The sequence below is a fragment of the Hyperolius riggenbachi genome, chromosome 3 (genome assembly GCF_040937935.1).
Source record: "Hyperolius riggenbachi isolate aHypRig1 chromosome 3, aHypRig1.pri, whole genome shotgun sequence".
Lineage (NCBI taxonomy): Eukaryota > Metazoa > Chordata > Amphibia > Anura > Hyperoliidae > Hyperolius > Hyperolius riggenbachi.
This window is the reverse complement of record NC_090648.1, coordinates 107661779-107685426: the sequence shown is the minus strand read 5'-3', so window position 1 is coordinate 107685426 and position 23648 is coordinate 107661779. Positions and strand designations below refer to the sequence as shown.

At 47.4% G+C, this 23648-nt stretch overlaps 1 protein-coding gene across 1 annotated transcript in view; it reads right to left on the bottom strand.

The window, feature by feature from the left end:
* The window catches only part of LOXL2 (lysyl oxidase like 2), an 83540-nt gene that overhangs the window by 29332 nt on the left and 30560 nt on the right, over window positions 1–23648 (bottom strand). The window contains exons 2-3 of the mRNA XM_068274734.1: window positions 16358–16727; window positions 15446–15621 (exon numbers count right to left, since the gene is read on the bottom strand). Coding sequence (XP_068130835.1) covers window positions 15446–15621; window positions 16358–16694 — 513 coding nt within the window. The 5' untranslated portion in view covers window positions 16695–16727. The remainder of the gene's footprint in view (window positions 1–15445; window positions 15622–16357; window positions 16728–23648) is intronic.

The following is a 23648-nucleotide window of genomic DNA, read 5'->3' as shown; positions in this document are numbered from 1 at the left end:
AATAATTAGGATTTTTTTCCATAAAGATTATCATGCTGGGGCTAATCTGTTAGAACAGAGAGGAAGTTCTGAGTTTAGTTCCACTTTAACTTCCACCAAGTTCACAACAAGCACAACATTTCATGCAGAGGAGACACTGAACTCGTGACCCAGACAGGACATCCAGACCGATCACTCTGGGCACAGATACCAGGTTCAGTCAGCGAGCACAGCCCAGGCGCACAGAGTAAACAGAGCTGAGACCGCACTGGCAAGGGCACTCCTAAAGCAAACTTCACATCATGGTAAAAAGTGATCAGGGGAGTAAAATAGGATGTCAGAGAAAATGATGGGCATATGTTTAATCCTGGGACAGGCAGATGAGACCTAGTGTCACAGACCTGGAAAAGTGGCGTGTTGTACAGTATATCTGCAGCACAATGCAGCACTCTGTACTCTCTGAGCCTGTGTAATAATGTGTGTGTACTGTACACTAGGTGTGATTGCTCTGTGAGCTGTGGGGGAAATGCAAACACAGGCCCACACACTGCAGCTGTGTCTGACAGTCACAGCCCCACATGTCATAAACAAAGAAGAGAGCTGTCACCCAGTGCTGACAGTGCATACCTGTCCCATGAATGATGCTGTACAGAGAACCAGACTGGGCAAGCATGTTTACTCAGGCCCATTACATCCTTTCATTGTATAGTTCTGCCATCTTGCAGCTGTATTTACCACTGAGATGAATAGTCAGCTGCAGAACATGCATATGGTGTAGAGCTGTGTTCAGGCTTCTATAGAGTAGTTATAGATGAGCAGGGAAGAAATTCTGATATACAGTACACAGTGTAGACAATGTAACAGGCAGGAACACCACACAGGGTGTATGTATGCTAATAAATAAAAAATACAAGTGACCACTGTTTACATAAGGCAGTAGGCATTGTATTGTATGCAGGCAGCGTCCATGCATGTGTACATTTAAAATGCCATTTGTTAAAATGGGCAGGAATTTAACTGTTAGTAGAATATCGGTAAATTTCTGACATTATACTCTCCTCTTTTACCATTAATAGAACATCAGTAGATTTACAGATATTCTACTATCTACTTTTACTGTTAGTAGAATATCTGCTAATTTACTGATATTCCTCTGTCACAGGAGCCCTCAGTGGCTGACCGCACTTAGCCTTCTAAACGGTGCCAGCGCACAGATCGTGCGAACTCTGGTCGCAGTCAATGCGCAGGAACCGTTAAGAATTAGCCGCAGACAACTCAGAAGGGAGCCTGTGAGACACGGGTGATTACAACGTCACCTACTGGTTCAGAGTAAACTGCCACCACCGCGGTTACTATGGGACCGTGGGGCCCACTAACTGACTGACTAATCCTGCGAATAAAACGGTTAAACACACGATATTCTGTCTAGCCAACAACAAACAAACAGTAGCGTATCTTCAGAGACCCGGGATCATTTCTGTGTGTGCTGATAAGCAGGGTAGCGGAAAGTGAATGACTTGGAGAAAGTCGTTTATTCACGCAATATAAATAATTAATATATACAGACAATTATGAAAATCAACAATTATGAAAACAGCAATAGCCAGTATGAAAAATAAAAGAAGGGAGAAAATTACTTAGTTCCTGGAAAGATGTCCTTATTGTGGGAAGAATCATAAAGTCCTTGGTTTCAAAGTCCAGAGTTCAGACCAGGTGGATACCAGCATATCCTCAAGCTGGCATCTGATGAGTGCAAGATGGTTCAGTGTGGAGGACCCAGCCCGCCTGCTGGCTCTGTGCTTTTGATGAAGCTGGTTTGGGAGTGTGGCAATGCCAGCCCCCTCTGAGCTACCAGCAAATGACAGTTCATTCCCTCTGAGAGATTTTAGAGCTAAACTTATGAATTGCTGTAACTCCTGAACCATACACGTTACATTTAGGGGGGTAACAGCTTCATACTTGGAGGAAAATACAGATTAATATGATACCTGACATGGCTAGTGCATCAGATCAGGGTCCTGAGTAGATTCATACCTGGGTGGTAGGGGCCCCGGGCCCCTCTCGACTGGTATCAAGAGATCCAGCATGACCCTACAGATCCAATGATACCGCTCTCATAACCACCCTATTTATTGTATTCTGTAAATGGGCAAAATATTATATTGTACATTCATTTCTTCCTGCTAAGGCCGGAGTCAGCCTGACTGGAGTCCAGCTGTGTCTGCTTCTTGGCTATGAAAGGCCCTGTTGGCTCCTTCAATTAACATCTGAATGTGAAATCTGCTTAGACAACTTTGAGTTTACACCTCTGGCTTGATCAGCAGTCACAGGGCCAGTCTTCCTGCCAGCTGCTTGTCACCTTATACCTGATGGATGGGCCATCAGCACAGCTTGAAGCCAGGGACTCTCTGGGCCCAGGCTCATTAGCATATCAAAAGGGCCAACCAGCATTTGGAATGGTGCTCTCTTTGCTAAGAAAAGGACTGCAGACCTCCTACACAATAAATCCAGATTCTATCGATTTGAAGCGCAATCGACGCAGAGAATCGAGTGCGATCGTTCTTTTCTTCACGGGCGGTTCCAGGACGCGCCTGCGTCCCCGCAATCGTCCGTGACAGCCCTCCCTGGGGAGAAGGCAGATAGACATGCATCAGCAAGATGTGTGTCGTTGCCGCTAACCTGCGATATCTGATCTAGTTCCCCGTTGCAACGGGATAGCCCGTCGGCGTTCTGGTGTCGGCTGCCTGCCTTGTGTTGAATCGTGAAGTCATACTGCTGTAATGACAGGCTCCAACGTAAGAGCTTGCCATTGGTCCCAGCAGTGCGGTTCAGCCAACTCAGGGGATTATGGTCGGTAATGATCGTGAGGAGCGGCCGTACAGATACGATTGTAGTTTCTGTAGGGCCCACACGATCGCTAGGCACTCCTTTTCAGTTGTGGAGTAGGCTACCTCTCGGGGCAGGAGCTTCCGGCTCAGGTAGAGGATAGGGTGTTCATCTCCTTCTCCATCCACCTGGCTGAGGACTGCGCCGAGACCGTAGTCAGAGGCATCGGTTTGCACAACAAACCGACGACTAAAGTCCGGGGCCTGAAGCACAGGGGCACTCGCGAGTGCCTGCTTCAACGCTTGGAAGGCGTTCTCGCAAGCGGGGGTCCAGCTAACAACCTTGGGGTGTTTCTTGCTAGTGGCATCGGTCAGGGGCTTCGCCAGGGTACTATAGGCTGGAACAAATTTCCTATAGTAGCCGGCGGTCCCCAGGAATGCCTGGACCTGCTTTTTCGTGATAGGCCGAGGCCATGCCAGGATGGCGTCAACCTTTCCCGTGTCAGGTTTCAGGGTGTTACCCCCCACCCGGTGACCTAAGTACTGCACCTCGGTCATACCAATCTGACACTTACTCGGCTTAACTGTCAGATTGGCTGCGGCCAGCCTCTCTAGTACCTGGGACAGGTGTTTGAGGTGTTCCTCCCAGGTGGGGCTGAACACCGCAATGTCATCCAAGTACGCTACAGCGAACCCTTGCAGCCCCTCCAGCAGGTCGTTTACGGCCCGCTGAAACGTGGCAGGAGCGTTCTTCATCCCAAAGGGCATCATCGTGAACTCGAAGAGGCCAAAAGGGGTGATGAAGGCCGACTTCTGCCTCGCGTCAGGTGCAAGTGGTATCTGCCAGTACCCCCGGCTCAGATCCATGATTGATAGGTACCTGGCGGACGCCAGCGTATCCAACAACTCATCGATGCGAGGCATGGGGTAGGCGTCTGTAGTGGTGATGGCGTTCAACTTCCTGCAGTCCACGCAGAACCGAGTTGTCTGGTCCTTCTTGGGGACCAGGACAACAGGGGCTGCCCAGGCACTACAGGACTTTTGAACCACCCCTAGCTCCAGCATCTCCCTCACCTCTTTCTGCATGTCCACTTGCACCTCTGGGGAGACGCGGTAAGCGGATTGCCTGATGGGGGGATGGGTGCCCGTATCTACCCTATGCACTGCCAGACTGGTCCGCCCCGGGACACCGGAGAAGGTGTGCTGGTACGGACCCAGCACCTCCTGCAACTGCTCTTGCTGGGACGAGGAGAGTTGTGGGTTGACGCTTAGGTCGCTGTCCACATCTCGTATGTCAGCCAGCAGGTCTAATAGGGGGTCTGCCTCTCCCTGCTCTAACCGGCTGCACACTGGCAGCACATACTTGGTCCTGTCATGGTGGGCCTTCAGCATGTTGACATGAAAGCTTTTCTGTTTCCTGCCTCCCATGTTCACCAGGTATGTCAGAGGGTTTAACCGTTGCACTATGGTGTAGGGTCCCTCCCAGGCCGCTTGCAGCTTGTTCTGCCTCACTGGAAGAAGGGCATACACTTTGTCACCTACCTCAAATGACCTCTCTCCAGCAGTGCGGTCATACCAGAGTTTTTGTTTGGCCTGAGCCTGGGCCATGTTTTCCGTTGCCATTTCTGTGAGGGACTCCATCTTGTCCCTGAACTTGAGGACATAATCAACTACAGAGACATCTGTGGGGTCCCCCTTGCCCTCCCACGTCTCCCGCATCAATTGTAGGGGTCCTCGGACATTCCTACCATACAGGAGCTCGAACGGGGAGAACCCGGTAGATTCCTGCGGCACCTCCCGGTATGCAAACAACAGATGAGGCAGGTATCGTTCCCAGTCGCCACCTTGCGACTCAACAAACGTGGTCAGCATTTGCTTCAGCGACCCGTTGAACCTTTCACACAGTCCATTGGTCTGCGGGTGGTAGGGACTGGAGACAATGTGCGTCATCTGTATCTTTTTGCACAGGGCCTCCATGAGTCCGGACATAAACTGGGTTCCCTGATCGGAGAGCATCTCCGCAGGGAACCCGACTCGGGAGAAAATGTTAAGTAGCGCGTCGGCTACCTTGTCCGCTCTCAGGGAGGAAAGTGCCATGGCCTCAGGATAGCGGGTGGCGTAATCCACCACCGTCAGGATGTACCTCTTGCCACTGCTGCTGGGAGTGGGCAATGGTCCAATTATGTCGACTGCCACTCTGTGAAAGGGCTCACCTATGATTGGCAGTGGACACAAGGGAGCTTTGCGGGGATTCCCAGCCCTTTTTACCTTTTGGCAAATGGTACATGAGCGGCAGTAGTTCGTCACATCTATCCGCATTTGAGGCCAGTAGAAATGTCCCCGGATACGATCAAGGGTCCTGTGGATCCCCAAGTGCCCGGCCAGGGGAATGTCATGTGCGGACTTCAGCACATGCCCCCGGAAGGCACTAGGTACCACAAGCAACTTGGTACCCATCCCCATTTCACCTTCGGTGGGGTGTACAGGCTCACTGTACAACTTCCCACCTTCCCAGTATACCTTGAACGTAGCCTCGTCTGTGAGGGGCTCAGAAGCCTGTTTTCTGAGGGCCTCGAGGTTAGGGTCAGTCTGGAGTGCTTGCACAAATGCAGCACTCTCACTCTCAGCCAGCTGGCCCGTGACGTATGAGGTTAGTGGCTGAAGGGTACCATCCCTGTGGTCAGAGGAGGGGGAGGAGGCCGGGACCTCCTCTACCTGTTCTGAGCTCAAGGTCTGAGCAGTATGGCTGCGTGTTACCGCTAGCACAGGTATCCCTTCAGAATGGCACATATTGGCATTACCTACATCATTGTCACAAGCATTAATAACAGTAACAGGAACATTTTCATCACAGACAGTTTGTACATCAACTACAGGTACCCGTGAACTGGGCACGTTCAACCCACCTCCCCCCTGTTCTTGCCCCTGGGTGCAAAGTACCTGGGTGTGGGCAGAGAGTCCGTCTCCGTCCTGGCATTCCACAGGGCTTGGTGCAGGTTCATAGTACGACACCAGCGTGCCTAAGTCGGTCCCCAGCAAAACAGGGACCGGCAGTTGGTCCAGGATCCCAACAACCTTCTCGTGGACCCCCACCCCCCAGTCGATGGACACCCGGGCTTGGGGAATGTGCGAAAGAGTGCCCCCCACTCCAGTGAGGGTGAGGTACTGGTCAGGAATGATGGCCTCTGCGGGGACAAGGTGTGCACGCACCAGAGTGACATCTGCTCCGGTGTCACGGAAACCAGTGACAAGCTGGTCATTCACAGTAACCAGCTGGTGATTGCTTGTGATGGGGGAGTTCCCTGTCCCCTTTGCAAACATCAGGTTGGATGCGGCTCCTGGTTGGGGTACGCTGGCAGGTGGTGTCTGCCGCGGGCGAGGTGCAAGTGGTCCAGGTGCTGGGGTGGTCTGCCTCCGCTCCGGACAGGTGAACTTCATGTGTCCCGTCTTGTGGCAGTAGTGACAGGTGACCTCTCCAGAGGCTGCAGCCCTGGGTGCAGAAGCTGTGCTGGCTGGCCTCTGTGGCTGACGGCTCACAGGGGCAGGAGAGTCTGCCGAGGTATTGGGCTGACCTCCTCTCCAGCTGGATGGGACAGTTCTGCGTGTATCAGCCACCCGGGTAGTTGCAAAAGTCTCAGCAAGGTCTGCAGCGACAGTTGCTGAAGTCGGCTTGCGTTCTAACACAAATTGTCGTACATCAGCAGGGCAAATGTTCAGAAATTGCTCGAGGACTATCAAGTCCTCCAGGACGCCATAAGACCCTTTGGTGAGGCCTAGAGTCCACTGACGGAGTGTGGTGAGCAAGCTGCTGACCACATCTCGGTACGAATCAGAAGACTTTTTCTGCCAGGCCCTGAACTTTTTGCGATAGGCTTCTGGCGTCAGCTGGTACTTAGTAATGATAGCGTCTTTTATAGCAGCATAATCATTATCCTTCTCCGCAGGCAATTCTGCGAAGGCATCAAGCGCTTTGTAGCGCAGCAAAGGTGTCAGATGTCTGGCCCACTGGTCTTGGGACAGACGATACTGACGGCATGCTTTTTCAAAAGACCGCAAAAACAAGTCAATGTCTGTGTCTTTTTCAATATTAGCAAACTTAAATTTTGCACTTACGGGTGCTGCAGCTCCTTCAGCAGGGAGGCTGGGCGGTGAACTCCGGCTGGCCTGTTGAACCTTTGCCATGTCGAGCTCATGCTGTCGTCTCTCCCGCGCCTCTGCAGATTGGCGCTCCCGTTCTCGCTCAGCGGCATGCCTCTCTGCGTGGCGTTCAGCAGCAGCAGCAGCAGCAGCAGCAGCAGCAGCTTGCCGCTCCCGTTCCTCGCGTGCTTCCATGTACTGCATGTACTTTTCCAGGTCAGTCTCCATCAGCTTTTGTAATGCCTGCTGCATTACCGGGTCAGCACCCATGGACAGTCCAGTACTGGCCAGTTCCGGGCGAGTAATGTCAGAAACTCTGGGATTGGGGTCCATACTGACAGTCTCTGGCGTAACTGTTGCAACAGGGCCCGCAGGATGCTCAACCTCTGTACGCCTAAGATCTGCAGCCTCTGGTTCCCCTTGATTGTCAGATGGGCTGGTATCCACCTCAGCGGACACTCCCGGCTCCCGCAGTTGCTGGGCATCCCATCTGGACAAGTCTGCTATCAGGTCCCGTTTTGTCTTGCGGAGGATGCCAATGCCCCTCTCTTCGCAAAGATTTTCCAGGTCTGCTAGGCACATGTTCTGGTAGTTCCCGGACATTTCCATGCCAAATAAAATAAAACTTTGGGGAAGGGGTACTGGCTACACAGTCTCTCTGTATATATAAAAAATATATTGCCTTCCAGCTACACCAACGAATTAGTTCGTTTCTCGATAGCGCTAGCGCTATCGCAGATACTTTCAGCACAACACAGATCCCACCGCTGCCTAACACTGTCACAGGAGCCCTCAGTGGCTGACCGCACTTAGCCTTCTAAACGGTGCCAGCGCACAGATCGTGCGAACTCTGGTCGCAGTCAATGCGCAGGAACCGTTAAGAATTAGCCGCAGACAACTCAGAAGGGAGCCTGTGAGACACGGGTGATTACAACGTCACCTACTGGTTCAGAGTAAACTGCCACCACCGCGGTTACTATGGGACCGTGGGGCCCACTAACTGACTGACTAATCCTGCGAATAAAACGGTTAAACACACGATATTCTGTCTAGCCAACAACAAACAAACAGTAGCGTATCTTCAGAGACCCGGGATCATTTCTGTGTGTGCTGATAAGCAGGGTAGCGGAAAGTGAATGACTTGGAGAAAGTCGTTTATTCACGCAATATAAATAATTAATATATACAGACAATTATGAAAATCAACAATTATGAAAACAGCAATAGCCAGTATGAAAAATAAAAGAAGGGAGAAAATTACTTAGTTCCTGGAAAGATGTCCTTATTGTGGGAAGAATCATAAAGTCCTTGGTTTCAAAGTCCAGAGTTCAGACCAGGTGGATACCAGCATATCCTCAAGCTGGCATCTGATGAGTGCAAGATGGTTCAGTGTGGAGGACCCAGCCCGCCTGCTGGCTCTGTGCTTTTGATGAAGCTGGTTTGGGGGTGTGGCAATGCCAGCCCCCTCTGAGCTACCAGCAAATGACAGTTCATTCCCTCTGAGAGATTTTAGAGCTAAACTTATGAATTGCTGTAACTCCTGAACCATACACGTTACATTTAGGGGGGTAACAGCTTCATACTTGGAGGAAAATACAGATTAATATGATACCTGACATGGCTAGTGCATCAGATCAGGGTCCTGAGTAGATTCATACCTGGGTGGTAGGGGCCCCGGGCCCCTCTCGACTGGTATCAAGAGATCCAGCATGACCCTACAGATCCAATGATACCGCTCTCATAACCACCCTATTTATTGTATTCTGTAAATGGGCAAAAGATTATATTGTACATTCATTTCTTCCTGCTAAGGCCGGAGTCAGCCTGACTGGAGTCCAGCTGTGTCTGCTTCTTGGCTATGAAAGGCCCTGTTGGCTCCTTCAATTAACATCTGAATGTGAAATCTGCTTAGACAACTTTGAGTTTACACCTCTGGCTTGATCAGCAATCACAGGGCCAGTCTTCCTGCCAGCTGCTTGTCACCTTATACCTGATGGATGGGCCATCAGCACAGCTTGAAGCCAGGGACTCTCTGGGCCCAGGCTCATTAGCATATCAAAAGGGCCAACCAGCATTTGGAATGGTGCTCTCTTTGCTAAGAAAAGGACTGCAGACCTCCTACACAATAAATCCAGATTCTATCGATTTGAAGCACAATCGACGCAGAGAATCGAGTGCGATCGTTCTTTTCTTCACGGGCGGTTCCAGGACGCGCCTGCGTCCCCGCAATCGTCCGTGACATCCTCTATGACTTAACCCTAATCTAACTCTCACATGAGCCCTCCCCTCATCTATGCCTAACACTAACAGCCCCCCCACTACTCACCTATGCCTAACACTAACAGCCCCCCACTACTCATCTATGCCTAACACTAACCCCTCCCCCACCCCTCACCTATGCCTAACACTAACCCCTCCCCCACCCCTCACCTATGCCTAACACTAACCCCTCCGCCACCCCTCACCTATGCCTAACAATAACCCCTTCCCCACCCTTCACCTATGCCTAACACTAACCCCTCCCCCATCCTCACCTATGTCTAACACTAACCCCTCCCCCACTCCTCACCTATGCCTAACACTAACCCCTCCCCACCCCTCACCTATGCCTAACACTAACCCCTCCCCCACCCCTCACCTATGCCTAACACTAACCCCTCCCCCACCCTTCACCTATGCCTAACACTAACCCCTCCCCCACCCCCACCTATGCCTAACACTAACCCCTCCCCCACCCTCACCTATGCCTAACAATAACCCCCTTCCCCACCCTTCACCTATGCCTAACACTAACCCCTCCCCCACCCTCACCTATGTCTAACACTAACCCCTCCCCCACCCCTCACCTATGCCTAACACTAACCCCCCCTTTCCCCCCGTCCCCAACACACTCACACACTGTAACTCACCTGAACCGAACACTAACCTCTTCTCACTCCGACACCCACCATAGCCTCAATTAATCCAGCATTCAAATTACACTCCTGGCCCCCGGGTTTTACACAGCTAAATTTCAAAGCTGGAATTCGAATGTGAAATTTGCATGCAAGTAGATTTACAGATATTCTACTATCTACTTTTACTGTTAGTAGAATATCTGCTAATTTACTGATATTCCTCTATGACTTAACCCTAATCTAACTCTCACATGAGCCCTCCCCTCATCTATGCCTAACACTAACAGCCCCCCCACTACTCACCTATGCCTAACACTAACAGCCCCCCACTACTCATCTATGCCTAACACTAACCCCTCCCCCACCCCTCACCTATGCCTAACACTAACCCCTCCCCCACCCCTCACCTATGCCTAACACTAACCCCTCCGCCACCCCTCACCTATGCCTAACAATAACCCCTTCCCCACCCTTCACCTATGCCTAACACTAACCCCTCCCCCACCCTCACCTATGTCTAACACTAACCCCTCCCCCACTCCTCACCTATGCCTAACACTAACCCCTCCCCCACCCCTCACCTATGCCTAACACTAACCCCTCCCCCACCCCTCACCTATGCCTAACACTAACCCCTCCCCCACCCTTCACCTATGCCTAACACTAACCCCTCCCCCACCCCCACCTATGCCTAACACTAACCCCTCCCCCACCCTCACCTATGCCTAACAATAACCCCCTTCCCCACCCTTCACCTATGCCTAACACTAACCCCTCCCCCACCCTCACCTATGTCTAACACTAACCCCTCCCCCACCCCTCACCTATGCCTAACACTAACCCCCCCTTTCCCCCCGTCCCCAACACACTCACACACTGTAACTCACCTGAACCGAACACTAACCTCTTCTCACTCCGACACCCACCATAGCCTCAATTAATCCAGCATTCAAATTACACTCCTGGCCCCCGGGTTTTACACAGCTAAATTTCAAAGCTGGAATTCGAATGTGAAATTTGCATGCAAATGTGAATTCGCCTTAGCTCCAATGCATTTTTTTAATGTGAATTCACATGTGGATTCACATCATTTTTTATTTTAATTCTGTATTTCTACAATTTTTTATCTAATGGACACAGTCATGTAGGAATTAATTGTTGTGTAAATTTGTATGTTAAAAAAAACACACACACACAAATTCGTGCCTAGTGGAAGGTGCCATACGTTCTTATTTCAACTAGGTGCCGTCGCCGTTTCCGATGCCATGCATGGCTATAGGGATTTGGGTGCATGCTGCGGGAAACTGCAGTATGTCGTCCAGTGCGATTCAAACAAAAAGCCATAGCAGTAATAGGCAGCATTTCCCGCCACCTCGCCGTCAGGAAAACACTGCAGATTCGGGCCCGATTTGGCCCTAGTGGAAACGGGCCCTAAGACATATATTGCCAGTGTGCTTACAGATTGTTGTATGTTCCTTTTTTTAAACCAGTACAGGCTAGTAAAGGAAGTTATGTGTGAGCAGCGAGTACACTGCCTGCTATATGGAAGACATATGGTATATTTTCAGTGTGTGCGCAGGCCAGTACCGGTATATTATAATTTTACGGAAATGACTGTGTATATCCAGTGTATGCTCAGCCTGTTTGTGGAATAGATATTACAGTATCCTGTGTGCAGGGTGGATTACAGGATACTGTACAGGCTGGGATCAGAAAAGTACATAGACTGGGTGTGATACGATGCACAAAGTTGATGATTAATGGAAAAGGTGACATTTCTCTGTGATTAATGCTAAAAACTGCTCAGTCCAGCCTCATCCTCTGGAGAGCAGATAACCTTGCAGTCCCTCCGGACCGCCAGGGACACCAGCTGTCCTCAGAATGCCAGGCTGTCACTGTTACACCAGAAACAGAGAACTACAGCTGAAGGCAGAATCTGAGTATGGTAAAACAGCCACCCAGCATACAACAAATATGCAGTAGCAGCATGTTATACATGAATCCCTTGCTTTTACAATGACAGTTTTGTAGATAATGCAATATATAAAAAAACCACTGAGCAGCTTCTGAAATACCGTTTCAATGACCACAGAGTAGAGTAAGGAAAATACTGCAGACAGAAACACTTAGAGACAGTAGGAGGCGGAACAGTGACCTTAGTCACATGATAAGCAGCAAACTAAATCAAGGTAATTCAGAGCTGCACTAGAACTGAAACTGACACCTGTTTAACCACTTAACGACCGCCTAATGCCGATAGGCGTCGGCAGGTCTTAAGTGGATTTCTATGGAAACGAGCAGCCTTTCCATGTCAGTTCACGGAGAGTGTCTCCGTGAACAGTGTGCGAGCTGCCTATCGCGGCTCGCACGTGTAATGTAAACACGTGGGGAAGAAATCCCCGCTGTTTACATCAATACGGCGCTGCGGTGCAGTAGCGCCGTAAGGCAGATCGGCGATCCCCGGCCTCTGATTGGCCGGAGATCGCCGCATACTGATAGGCCGGCATCTATCCTAAGCTGCGCAGGACGGATATCAGTCCTGCGCAGCCCATTGAATGAGGAAGAGGGAGGGATCGGGCGAGAGGGTGGAAAACGCTGCGGAGGGGGGCTTTGAAGAGCCCCCCCCCCCCACTAAGCAAATACAGCCGGCGGCGATCAAAAAAGCGGGTAAGTCTGATCGCCCTGCCTTGTATACAATCTGCGCTGCGGGCTGGAGAGCCCACGCAGCGCAGATCAGACAAAACACCCCTGGTCCTTAAGGATATCTTCAAAACAGTCATTCACAAATAGCAATGTAGGAGAACTCCTGGAGAGGCATGTGATTGTTTGATCAGCTGATAGATGTGCAAAGCTCTGATTTTGATTTGCTATGATTACATCCTGCTTTAGCACATGATCATGACTAACAAATCAAGAGGCTTGCAGATCTATCAATTGACCAAACTGATCACATGCTTCTCTGTGAGTTCTCCTAGACATGACTATTCACATACAGTACAATTTTGCCTTCTTAAAGTAGACAAACATTGCTCAGAATTCAGCTTCACATGAGCAAGAAGTAAACCCGGTAACAAATCACATTCAGCGAGTGAATATGCGAACCCTTGAAAAGACCCACTATGCCCAGAACCACTGGCTATACTATAGCAAGCCCATTCCTTCCAAAGAGTCACACAATGCAACTTGCAGGTAGCTGTTTCAGGTTGTAGAGTGTATTATAGGGGTTGTCAGGCCCCGATTTACCCCACAGGAGCCTATAGGCACCAGATGACCCTAGACTTCGTCCTCCATGAACCTACAAACCCCCACTGAACCACACTGCAAGTGTGTTGGCTGGCCCGCTTCCATCTGAAAATGGCGCCTGTGAATAATGGCGCACAGTGTTGCCGCTAATCCGTTTGCCGCTTATCGCTATTTAACGTTAAAGCCTTATTGTTATTTAGCGTTAAAGCCTTATCGTTATTTAGCGTTAACACACAGAACCCTCTCTGTACCTATCCCTAACCCATAACCCCCCCCCCTGGTGGTGCCTAACCCTAACCACCCCCCTGGTGGTGCCTAACCCTAACCACCCCCTGGTGGTGTATATTGTACTGTATACCTAACCCTACTCTCACACAGAACCCTCCCTGTACCTATCACTAACCCTAAGACCCCCCCTGGTGGTGCCTAACCCTAACCACCCCCCTGGTGGTGCCTAACCCTAAGACCCCCCCTGGTGGTGCCTAACCCTAACTACCCCCCTGGTGGTGCCTAACCCTAAGACCCCACCTGGTGGTGCCTAACCCTAAGACCCCCCCTGGTGGTGCCTAACCCTAAGACCCCCCCAGTGCCTAACCTTGCCAGTGTTACATTAAATCCATTCACCGTTTTGCAGTTAAATAACGTCTGCAGTTTGGCTTATATAGGGCGCTATTGATAAATAACGTTAGTGTGTGCTACTATTGATAAATATTGTTAGTGTGTGCCACTATTGATAAATAACGTTAGTGTGTGCCGTTTTTCTTCTTTTTTCCCTGTGCACCATTATTATGCAGTACTAACGATAAATAGCGATAAGCGTATCTTTTTAATGCTGTGCCATTTTTATGCATAGGTGCTGTGCGCCATTATTCACTGATCCCGGCTGGCTTAGCTATCACTTCCCCTTACTTCCCTTGCCCACCATAGGTAACTACAGGTGTCCCTTAGCATTAGACAGACAGAAGTACCCTCAATATTAAGTAGCTAGAGGTGCCCCCAAGTATTAGGTAGCTAGAGGAACCTCAGTTTTAAGTACCGGTAGCTAGAGGTGCCCTCGGTTGAGGGGAGATCTGGTCAGTGGAATGCTGAGAGCAGGGTGAGTAACCTCTCATTTATACTCTCAGCAGGACTCTACATAGGGAAGGCGAGAGGAAGGCACTTGGGGAGAGGAGTGAGCCGCCTCTCCACCATCAGACGCCTGTAGACACGTGGCTACAGTGCCTTATGGTAAATCCTGGCCCCTTGCTCATGTGAAGCTGCATCATTGCAAACACCTTTTATTTTAAGAAGACAAAATTGTACCTGGGGACATATGGGTTATTTTTGTTCTTCTAAAAAACCTATTTTTTGGTTCAGCATAACATAACTACATACACTACAAATCTAGTATCACTATATACTGTACATTTTGCTACAGGCTGGGCTTCCCTCTCCAATTTACTAGTACGTCTTAAAATTGAAAATAGTTATTCCCCATACTAGTTTCCTCACTCTGTGATTTTGATGTAATATGCCAATAAGGAATGTGCAAATGTGGAGTAGTGGAGTAGCTATAGCAACCAGTCGTAAATCAGCATTTGATGTATTTTTACTGCAAATTAATCTAAACTGATAAAACCTGCTTTCAGATTGGCTGCTGTGGGTAGCTTAGTCCATATTTGTTCCAGTTTTCTAGCAATGGTGCCATTCTTTATCCACAATTAAAGTGATATGAAACTCATCAGTTCCTCTTTGCTGTAAAAGATTCTTTACAGCATAAAACCTACTACCAGAAAAAAATAAATTGGTAGCAGAACAGCATTTAAACAGTTAAACACAGTACTTTCTACTTTATTGGGAAGTTTAGCTCCAATGCTGAAGTTGAGGAAGTGATTACATGAGCTTGTTTATATTTCCTTATCAGCCACTATAACAAATTCTCAGTGGATAAATTATATCTAAATACAGCAGCTATGCAATACATTGCAATGGCAGCTTTCAGAGCAGGTAAACTGTGCCCTGGGAACTTGTACTTTGTAAATGGATAAATATGATAACTGTATGGGTAATAAATAGGAAAACACATTTTTATTGAATGTTATGTCAGAGTTTAACTCCACTTTATGCTACATAAAGACCCCATAGGTTAGGGAACTGAAATCAGTTTAGGTGACAGTCGTCAAGTGTGTTCCTGTTACTTGTTCTCAGTCTTCAGGAATTGGCCTATTGTCCTCTTACGTCTTTCTGCCCTCACTGTACAGGACACACCACTTAGAAGCATGCACATCTGTATAGGGATGGCTGGCACACTGCTACCCAAAACAATCATGAACGCTGGTGTTGGGTGAAATAAATTCCATGTCTTTATGTGTTTTTAGTCCTCACCTCCAACCGCTCCACCAGGTCATTTTCATGTCTAAAGCCCGGGATCCTGCGGTCGCTGCACTGCACCCCAACATCTTCGCTGTGCTTGCAGTCAGAAACCCCCCAGCCATTGGAGCTGCAATCCGCAATGCTCTTCTCCCTGCCGGTGCAGTGCACGTTATCAAGCCAGATTGGTCCTGTGCAAAATAAGAAATAATTACGAATAAGACAAAGATGCTGCAGTGGTGTACCATGATGGCAGAGTCCAGTACTGTACTGATGAACAGCTATCTCTCTGGGTTTGGATGCGACTGTTAAGGTACCCAGAGACATAATGACAGATAAGATAGACAGAGTTAGATCAGACAATAATGTTGTGTCTATGGGTAGCTACACACATCACCTGCTACCAGATCTCATGTTTATGAATGGGCCAGCAGCCAAACCAACCTGAGGGTTGATGAGTTGTCCCTAGATGGCGGGACCCTATCCCCTTAGGCGACATCTCTGGGCCGATGCTGTACAGATGCATAGACAGCCAGTAGGCTGACTACAAGCTCTGTTTCAATTAGGGGAGGCAGAGGGCACACAGAGGTGACATCACACGATAGGCGGGGCAAGCGCAAGGACAAAATAATGAGCTGTCACTTGGGTAAGTTGCGGGCTTAACTGTGATTGGTCAACCACTTATTCATTAACCTTCCTGTAATTCTCTCTATGGTCTGATATGATGCAGGTGCAGGTTGACAATCTCAATTCTGGATCACTTATAATCACCATGTTAGAGATGACTTGGTCTATCAGGTCCAAAGTTTGCATTTCTCCTAGAACTCCAACTTACTTTTAATAGGGTATTTACATAGTGCCACAGAGGACATATAGATTCAGCTATAACACCAGAATGCTCTCCAGTAGCCACAAAGGCTCACTTACCATCTCCCTTGCCATACTTGGAGCTGGGTGCCCATGACAGCGCCTCCATGTACCCCAGTTCTCTACAGACAATATGAGCCGCATACATGGAGAAGTCATCATCGCAGACCGTGCCCCACACTCCATCGTAGTACACTTCCACTCTCCCCTCACTGTGCTTGCGCTTCTCCCCTGCTAGACGGACATGGACCTTTGGAGGAGGCTTAGGTGGGGTTGTCGGCTGGGGTGCAGGTTCTTCTTGTACATGATTTTCGGGATAATTTTGCCAATGCTCATATTGTCCCAGTGTGGGTGTAGATAGTGACAGGAAGACGAGAAACACGACCACCACCAGCATGGCTTAGAGGAGTCACTGGCTCTGATCACGTATCTGCAATAAGAGAAGAGAACATTATTGATTAGCTCATGTTCTGTAAAAATTCAGCTAAGTAGTTAAAAGTGCTCCTTGTAGCACCCAGACACATTAATACCTTCATTCTTCTGCGTTACAATAAGAAAGTTGGAACTCTGTGCAATGTCTCCACTCTTCTGTTCCTTAATTGGTACAGAATACCCTAATTAAACTAGTAGTTAATGTCACATGGAACCAGTAATGCTTAGGTTGGTTTGCCTTCTTAAAACAGAAGGAATGTACAATCATTTAGCTTAAAGTGAACATCTGTGGTTACCCAGTTACCCACAATGCACCACTACTGAATATGCATATTAGGCACTGTTTTTTAGTAGGAGGGCTTTTTGGTCTCTTTTAGTCCCCTATACTCTCCTTGTGGTTTTTGGGTCACCCTGAGCTGCTTGGTTACTGTGTTGTACTGGTCCAAGCCCTATCTCATAGAGCCATGTCAATCCCTGCCATGCACTGATGATGTCCAAAAGTCGAAAACAGGCTGTCTGCATGTTGGGCTGATGTGGTTGCTTAAAATTTAAAGCTATAGGCTTTCTATACACCAGCGGTTCTAGATATGAGACTGGCTTACAGGGGCATAAAGAGATAATTTGCATATTCAGTAGCGGTACATTGTGGGTAACCACAGATGTTCACTTTAAGCTGAATTATTGTAAATTCCTTCTTTTTTAAGAAAGCAAACTTACCTAAGCGACCTAAGCATTGCTTTTTAGTAGACGGGCTTTTTGGTCTCTTTTAGTCCCCTATACTCTCCTTGTGGTTTTGGGTCACCCCGAGCTGCTTATTTACTGTATGGTAACAGCTGATTTAGGAGATCTTAGTTGCTCCAGCTTAATCTGGGCAAGCACAGCATTTATGAGCCCTCTAGGATCCTCCAACCTAGTCCAATCCAGCTACCTTGCCCAACATCAACTTATTAATCATCAGGGGCATAAATAGGGGGGGGGGGAGCAGCACCTGCCACTGCAGGGGGCCCAGAGGGGTGGGGGGCCCAATCTACTAATGTTCCCTTTCTCTGATACTCCAGATCAGGTGTTTTTGTGGCTACACATGTTATGGGTGTGAAGATCCTGATGGCTTCACTTGTTTTATGAGCCTTGTAAGATGGGCTCTCAGTCTGTGAAGGGTCACCAAGAAGAGGCAAAGAAATGCTTGTGAACATTAAGGGGCCCCATGATTTGAACTTATGCCCCAACCATATTCCTTTTTCCCTTTATCCTAAACGTAATAATTATCCTTTCTCTTTTACTACCTCAAGGTAGTCCTACCTTATCTTAGAAAGTAACAGTAACCCCTTTAAACTACCTACGGTTAAAAAGAGAAAACTGTGGGGAATTAATGAGTTTGACAAGTCCAACAGTTGGGTATTACACTAAGCATATCCAGCTGTTGCTGATGTGGACAACAGGCTGATGTGTGAGAAAGCTTATTGGGCAGACTGGATATTTTCAGCTGGTTACTGAGGCTAGAACTTCTTGTTTTCCCATGTAAACAGTTGCAGGCCAGATATCACTGACTGAGCTGTACATACAGCCTCTCCTGACAGACCAGGGCCCCTGGGTTCACCGAACTTCTGGTCACAGATCCTAAAGTTCTCAAGGCTATTCAAAGCTCTCCTGATACAAAGGTCTGGCACAAAGGCATATTGTATGGATGCTACTCAACTGCTGACCCATGAGATGTCTCTAAGCTCCCTCCTGTGGCCCTTAACCACCCTGAAAACCCATTAATCGTCTTTAGGGTGACATCACACATTTTAATTAGATCCAGCAGGGCAACATCTACTACGGTCTTCCACATATCCACACAGGAAGTGCTAACCAGCTCTGTATGGATATACATATAGCGGAACATTTATAATCCACTGCCAGCCGTCACACATGTGTAACAGTAAGTCCATAGTTATATGCGTATTACATGCTGCACATCTAGTCCACAGATCAAAATCACAATGATTCAGCAGCCTGGCCATTATGTGTAGGTGGAAGTTCATATCCTCTCGTAAAACAAACTTTTCCTGGAGCCCCTTCCCCCAGCCCTGTACAGAAGCTGCCCCCTCCTTGTCTGACTCACCCAGACTCCTCTGGGATGGAGGGGGGGTTCCTGAGTCTGAATTTTTCCACCATGAAGTCATCCTGAAGATGACCTCACTAAAACAGGGGATACCCCGGCCTATTTAGTATTTGCTGAGCTAGTGGGATGTATAGTATGCAAGTATAGCGGCAGACATTGGTTGCCATGGACACATTGCACAAGGTCTCCAGAGCAATAATAAAACGCATTGCCTTATGGGAGCCCCTGGTAACATTCACACCAAGGAACGTAAGATTTTCCAGACCTTGTCTGAAATAACAGACCAGAAGCAGCTTGCGGTCTAATGTAAGAATATTTTTCTTTGCATCCGCAGCTTCCTATCGAACAATGGCCCTTTCTTACATGCACGCCCACACATGAGCCAGAACTAGCATGTAACCTGGTAAACTCCATACAAATGTTCTGCTAACAACAGAACAGAGTGAATTTAAAGGACACGTGAGGTGACGTGTGACATGACGAGACATGCATATGTATGTACAGTGCCAAGTACACAAATAACTAAGCCGCATTATTTGCCTAAATGCATTAACATTCAGGTATGCAATTGATATAGTAGTTTCTCTCAAGTTGGAACCAAGTTGGATTATAGCTTAATTCTCGAGGATAAGGAATTACAGCCATAAAACACTTATCTGGCAGAAAATGACACCCAAGAGCAGGGAAGAGAGAAAAAGGTCAATAGGTCATATATTTTATCTTCTGGGACCTTGAAAGGCTGTAGCAGTCATAGACAACACAACATTAAATATACTTTTTTTTTTCAATGGATACACAGATCATGAAACTGAGATTCTAAAAAAAAGTAATTATTAGGAGTAGGAGGATAGATACAACCGTATATCTCATCATTTATTTTTTCACCTCGGGTTTCCTTTAACATGATCTTGTTAATGGCTTATTTAGTAAGACAAACATCCATATCGTAGTTTCTAAGCTTCAGGGTTGTACGAAATCCAAAGAAATGTAGCTGCCTGACTGATTGAGCTCATTAAGCAAAAAAATGACTGGGAAGGCAAAGGTTCACTCTGTTGTTTGCAAAGAAGACTTGCACTAATTCTGGGCTCTTACTACTGCTTCCATTCAGGACTCCAGCGGAAGGCATGGCTGAGCTGCCCTACAACCTCCCTTCCATTTGGACAATTGGGCTGGGTGCCATGGTTATAACAGCTGGAAGCGTGCCAGGCAGCAGTGCAAGCCACTCGACCATGAAAGATCGCGTCATTCAGTTGAGGCAAAAGCTACTTTTTGGGCTTTTAAACAGAAAATAAATCTGTGAAATTCTAAAGAAAATGTCATTTTTAGGAATGGGGATAGATACTGCTTATCTCATCAGTTCATTTTCAGCTCAGGGTCACTTCAAGCAGAGAAAACACCACCCAAACTCCTCTCTAATTACCTCCAGGTACTGGTGATGCAGCAAAAGAACACATTTTTGTTACCCTATTAGCAACATAAGACCGGAGTAAACCACAGCACGCCAACATGTCCATTTCTAACTAGCCAGAACAAGCAGAAAAAAGACAAATGGGGCTCCTACTTTGGGTGCAGCAAACATAGGATGCCTTAAAAGTGGCAAACAGTTGAGCAGATTAGGACATAAAAAACTTAAATTCTCTTCTATAATATATATAACCAACACCCACTTAATAGTTCATTCTGCAGCAACAACTGCAATAAAACGCTTACTAACAGGGGATTGGCATTGGCATTGATGGTGAGAAACTTTCACACACGCTTCTCTACAGAACCGTTTTAATGCAGTCACATTGGAAAGTTTGACAATAAACTGCCCATTTTAAGATGATGCTCACATCTCAGAGGATTCATGTCAGGACTTTGACCAAGCCACTGCAAAACCGTCATTTTTTTCCCTCAGTCATTCAGAGTTTGTTTAGCTCTTGTGCTTTGGATTGTTGTCCTGCTGCCCAGCCTAATCATGCCTGAGCTTCAGGTGGTGGACTGGTGACCACACATTCTCCTGCAGAGAGCAGAATACATACTTCAATTATGCCAAGCCACATCAATACATTCCCATACCATCACACTGCCACCACCATATTGGATTATGGAATAATGGTTTATTGTGGTAAATGGTGTTAGCATTACAACAGACATACAGTAATCCATTCCTTTATTAGCCTACAGAGCACAATTCTGAGGGTGATCATCAAGGTGATTTTTGGCAAAATCTAGACAAGCCTTTATTTTTCCGTTTTTAGCACTGGTTTTCACCTTGCAACTCTTGCAAGGATTCCAATTTTTAAGAAAACGTCTTACAGCTAAAATGGTGGAATCATGAACAATGTCATTAACTGAGGGAAAGAGGTCTGCGGATGTGTCTGTCTGGGTTCTACTGTGACTTCCCGAAAATATTCTTTAATGCATTCTGGAAGTAATTGTACTAAGACGGACACTCCTGGGCAGATTTATCACTGTTCCAAGTGTTCTATATTTGGAGATGATGGCTTCAGGGTGGTGCGCTGAGATTTAAAGATCATTTTGTAACCCCTTCCTGATTGATAGTTTCACTAAATTTCTTTCTCAGGTCTTCTGGAATTTCTTTTGAGAGAAAGGTTCATTTTGCTAGAAAGGTTCTATTTATGAGATATATAGATGACATAGGGCTAACAGTAATCAAACTGCCATATGTCCAGTCTTATTTTACCCATTGTCAGAGAAATTCGGATTATTGGTTGCTTGAGCTACTAACAGGCCAATTTATTCCCAGCTGGCTTGTCATCTCACGCATGCGCAGTAGCACAGACTTGCTCAGGCATCGGCGGGAAAAGCAGAGTCTGATTGGGTCCATGCTTCTGCAAAGGGGGAGGAGGAGGAGGCGGTAAGTATCTAAATTTGTGGGGCATATTATTATGGCACTGCGCAGTTCGGTACAGGGCGAGCTGAATGCCGGCTCTCCCTGCTGCCGCTAAATTCCCCGGTGGCATTGAATGCTATTCCCCTTCCGAGGTGTAGCAACTCAGAAGGAGATGTAATTCGGGGTCTGGCAATCGAGGAGGCCTAGAATTACCGTTACGCGGGGGTGCAGCCGAGCATTGCTGCTATGACGGCGCCCAGCTTTGGCACTCGGCTCCGGGTGTGGAAATGAACTGATCCGCTAAATTTGTGCTTCTCAAAACCTCACAGGTTTGCTTTGAATAGAAATAAATATGGCTGCCTCCATATCACTCTCACTATACTTAAAAATAAATGTTTTGTCTGGAGTTCACTTTAAATGCATTGCTTTGAGATCAGCCCGAAGTTTTCCATTGATTGCTTGACATTTTTGTCTTACAACCGCCATAAAGCTGTCTTAGGCTCCCAGTTCCCCCAGGGCTCCTCAGCCGCAGCAGTGAGCAGTAGAGGAACATCCTTACATCTTGCCCATGCTGTAAGACATGACACGTCATGGTGATATCGGCTGCACGTTACAGCATTTTTCCATGCCTGGGAGGCAGCAGACTCTACTGAGACTTTATTGCCAATTGGAAATATTTACTAACCGATAAAAGAAACGGCACCTTGCAGCACCTCCACGCAGCTATAAAGTCACACAAGCATGTAATTCTCCACCACGTAAAATGTCTCAAAGTCAAGAAGGACGATACACAGCAGACAACGACTATGGAAATCCAATCTTGCTTATGTAGACAGGCTAATGAATGCTGCCATTAGCAGCTGCTTTACATTGTGACTGATTGTTGCCTGCTGCGGAGGGTGATACAATACACCAACTTTAGGACAGACAACGACCCAGCAGACTATACTGATTACACAGGCCGGGCTTATAAAAATAGATGAAAGGTACAAAATGTTTTTTGTGCTACAGCTCTCTGTGTAACTCAGTTGAATTACACTATTTTTGTTTTAGAGAGGTGGAAGGGTCAAAACGCCTGTCTGGATTCTTTGCTATCTTTGGCCCTTATTAATTTCACTTTTTTTCCTAACTTTTCTCCTACGACATCATTTTTCATCTTCTCTTTAAAATAACTTTTCAGCACTTAGCAGTTGAACAAAACAAAAAGTAGGTGAAAAGGGCTATGTCAAAAATATTTTTTGAGTACTTTCTTGCTTGCTTGGGGCGTTAAATGCATTTTACTCATAGTGCGTGAAAATATCACCCAGGATAAAACTTTTGAGAAAATTGAATTGAATAAGGGCCTTTGTCTCCAATCAAGACAATTCATTCAATAGCTGCCATATGTTGTCCCTTGTGGTACAAAATGATCTACATAGTTGCCCTGCAATGTGATCTGTTGGGTTCATGTAGGCATCCTGACTAAGCTAATCCAAGTTTCTTATCAGCCCTTCAGATATTGGAGTGTTTTTGTGGTTTACATTGTTACTGCCTTGCTTTAGCTCTTGGACTTTTACCTTATGGATTTTGTGGTAAAATTTAAGAACCACGGTAACATTGGTATCAGCAAGTTTACCAGGCCCTATAATCTCCACATCGTTACATTACCGCCCCCATGTTTTACAGTTGGTATGGAGTTCTTCCTGCAGTAGTGTGTGTGTCTGTGTGTCTGTGTGTGTGTGTAGGGGACCAGCAGTCACATTCATGGAAAGGATATAAATATGAAAAGAAATGACAACTATTTAATTGATTTCCAATCGAAGAGGGATTCATTGGCTTTCCATAAGTGCCCATCAGGGGCGTTTCTAGGGTCCCTGGAGATCAGTGGCACCTGTGGGCACCAGGAGGGGAGGTCAAAAAATGGGCGTGGCCATGCGGTGAGTGGGCGTGGCCATGGGTGGGGCCAAATGTACATGAACTTAGCAGCGGTGTAAGCT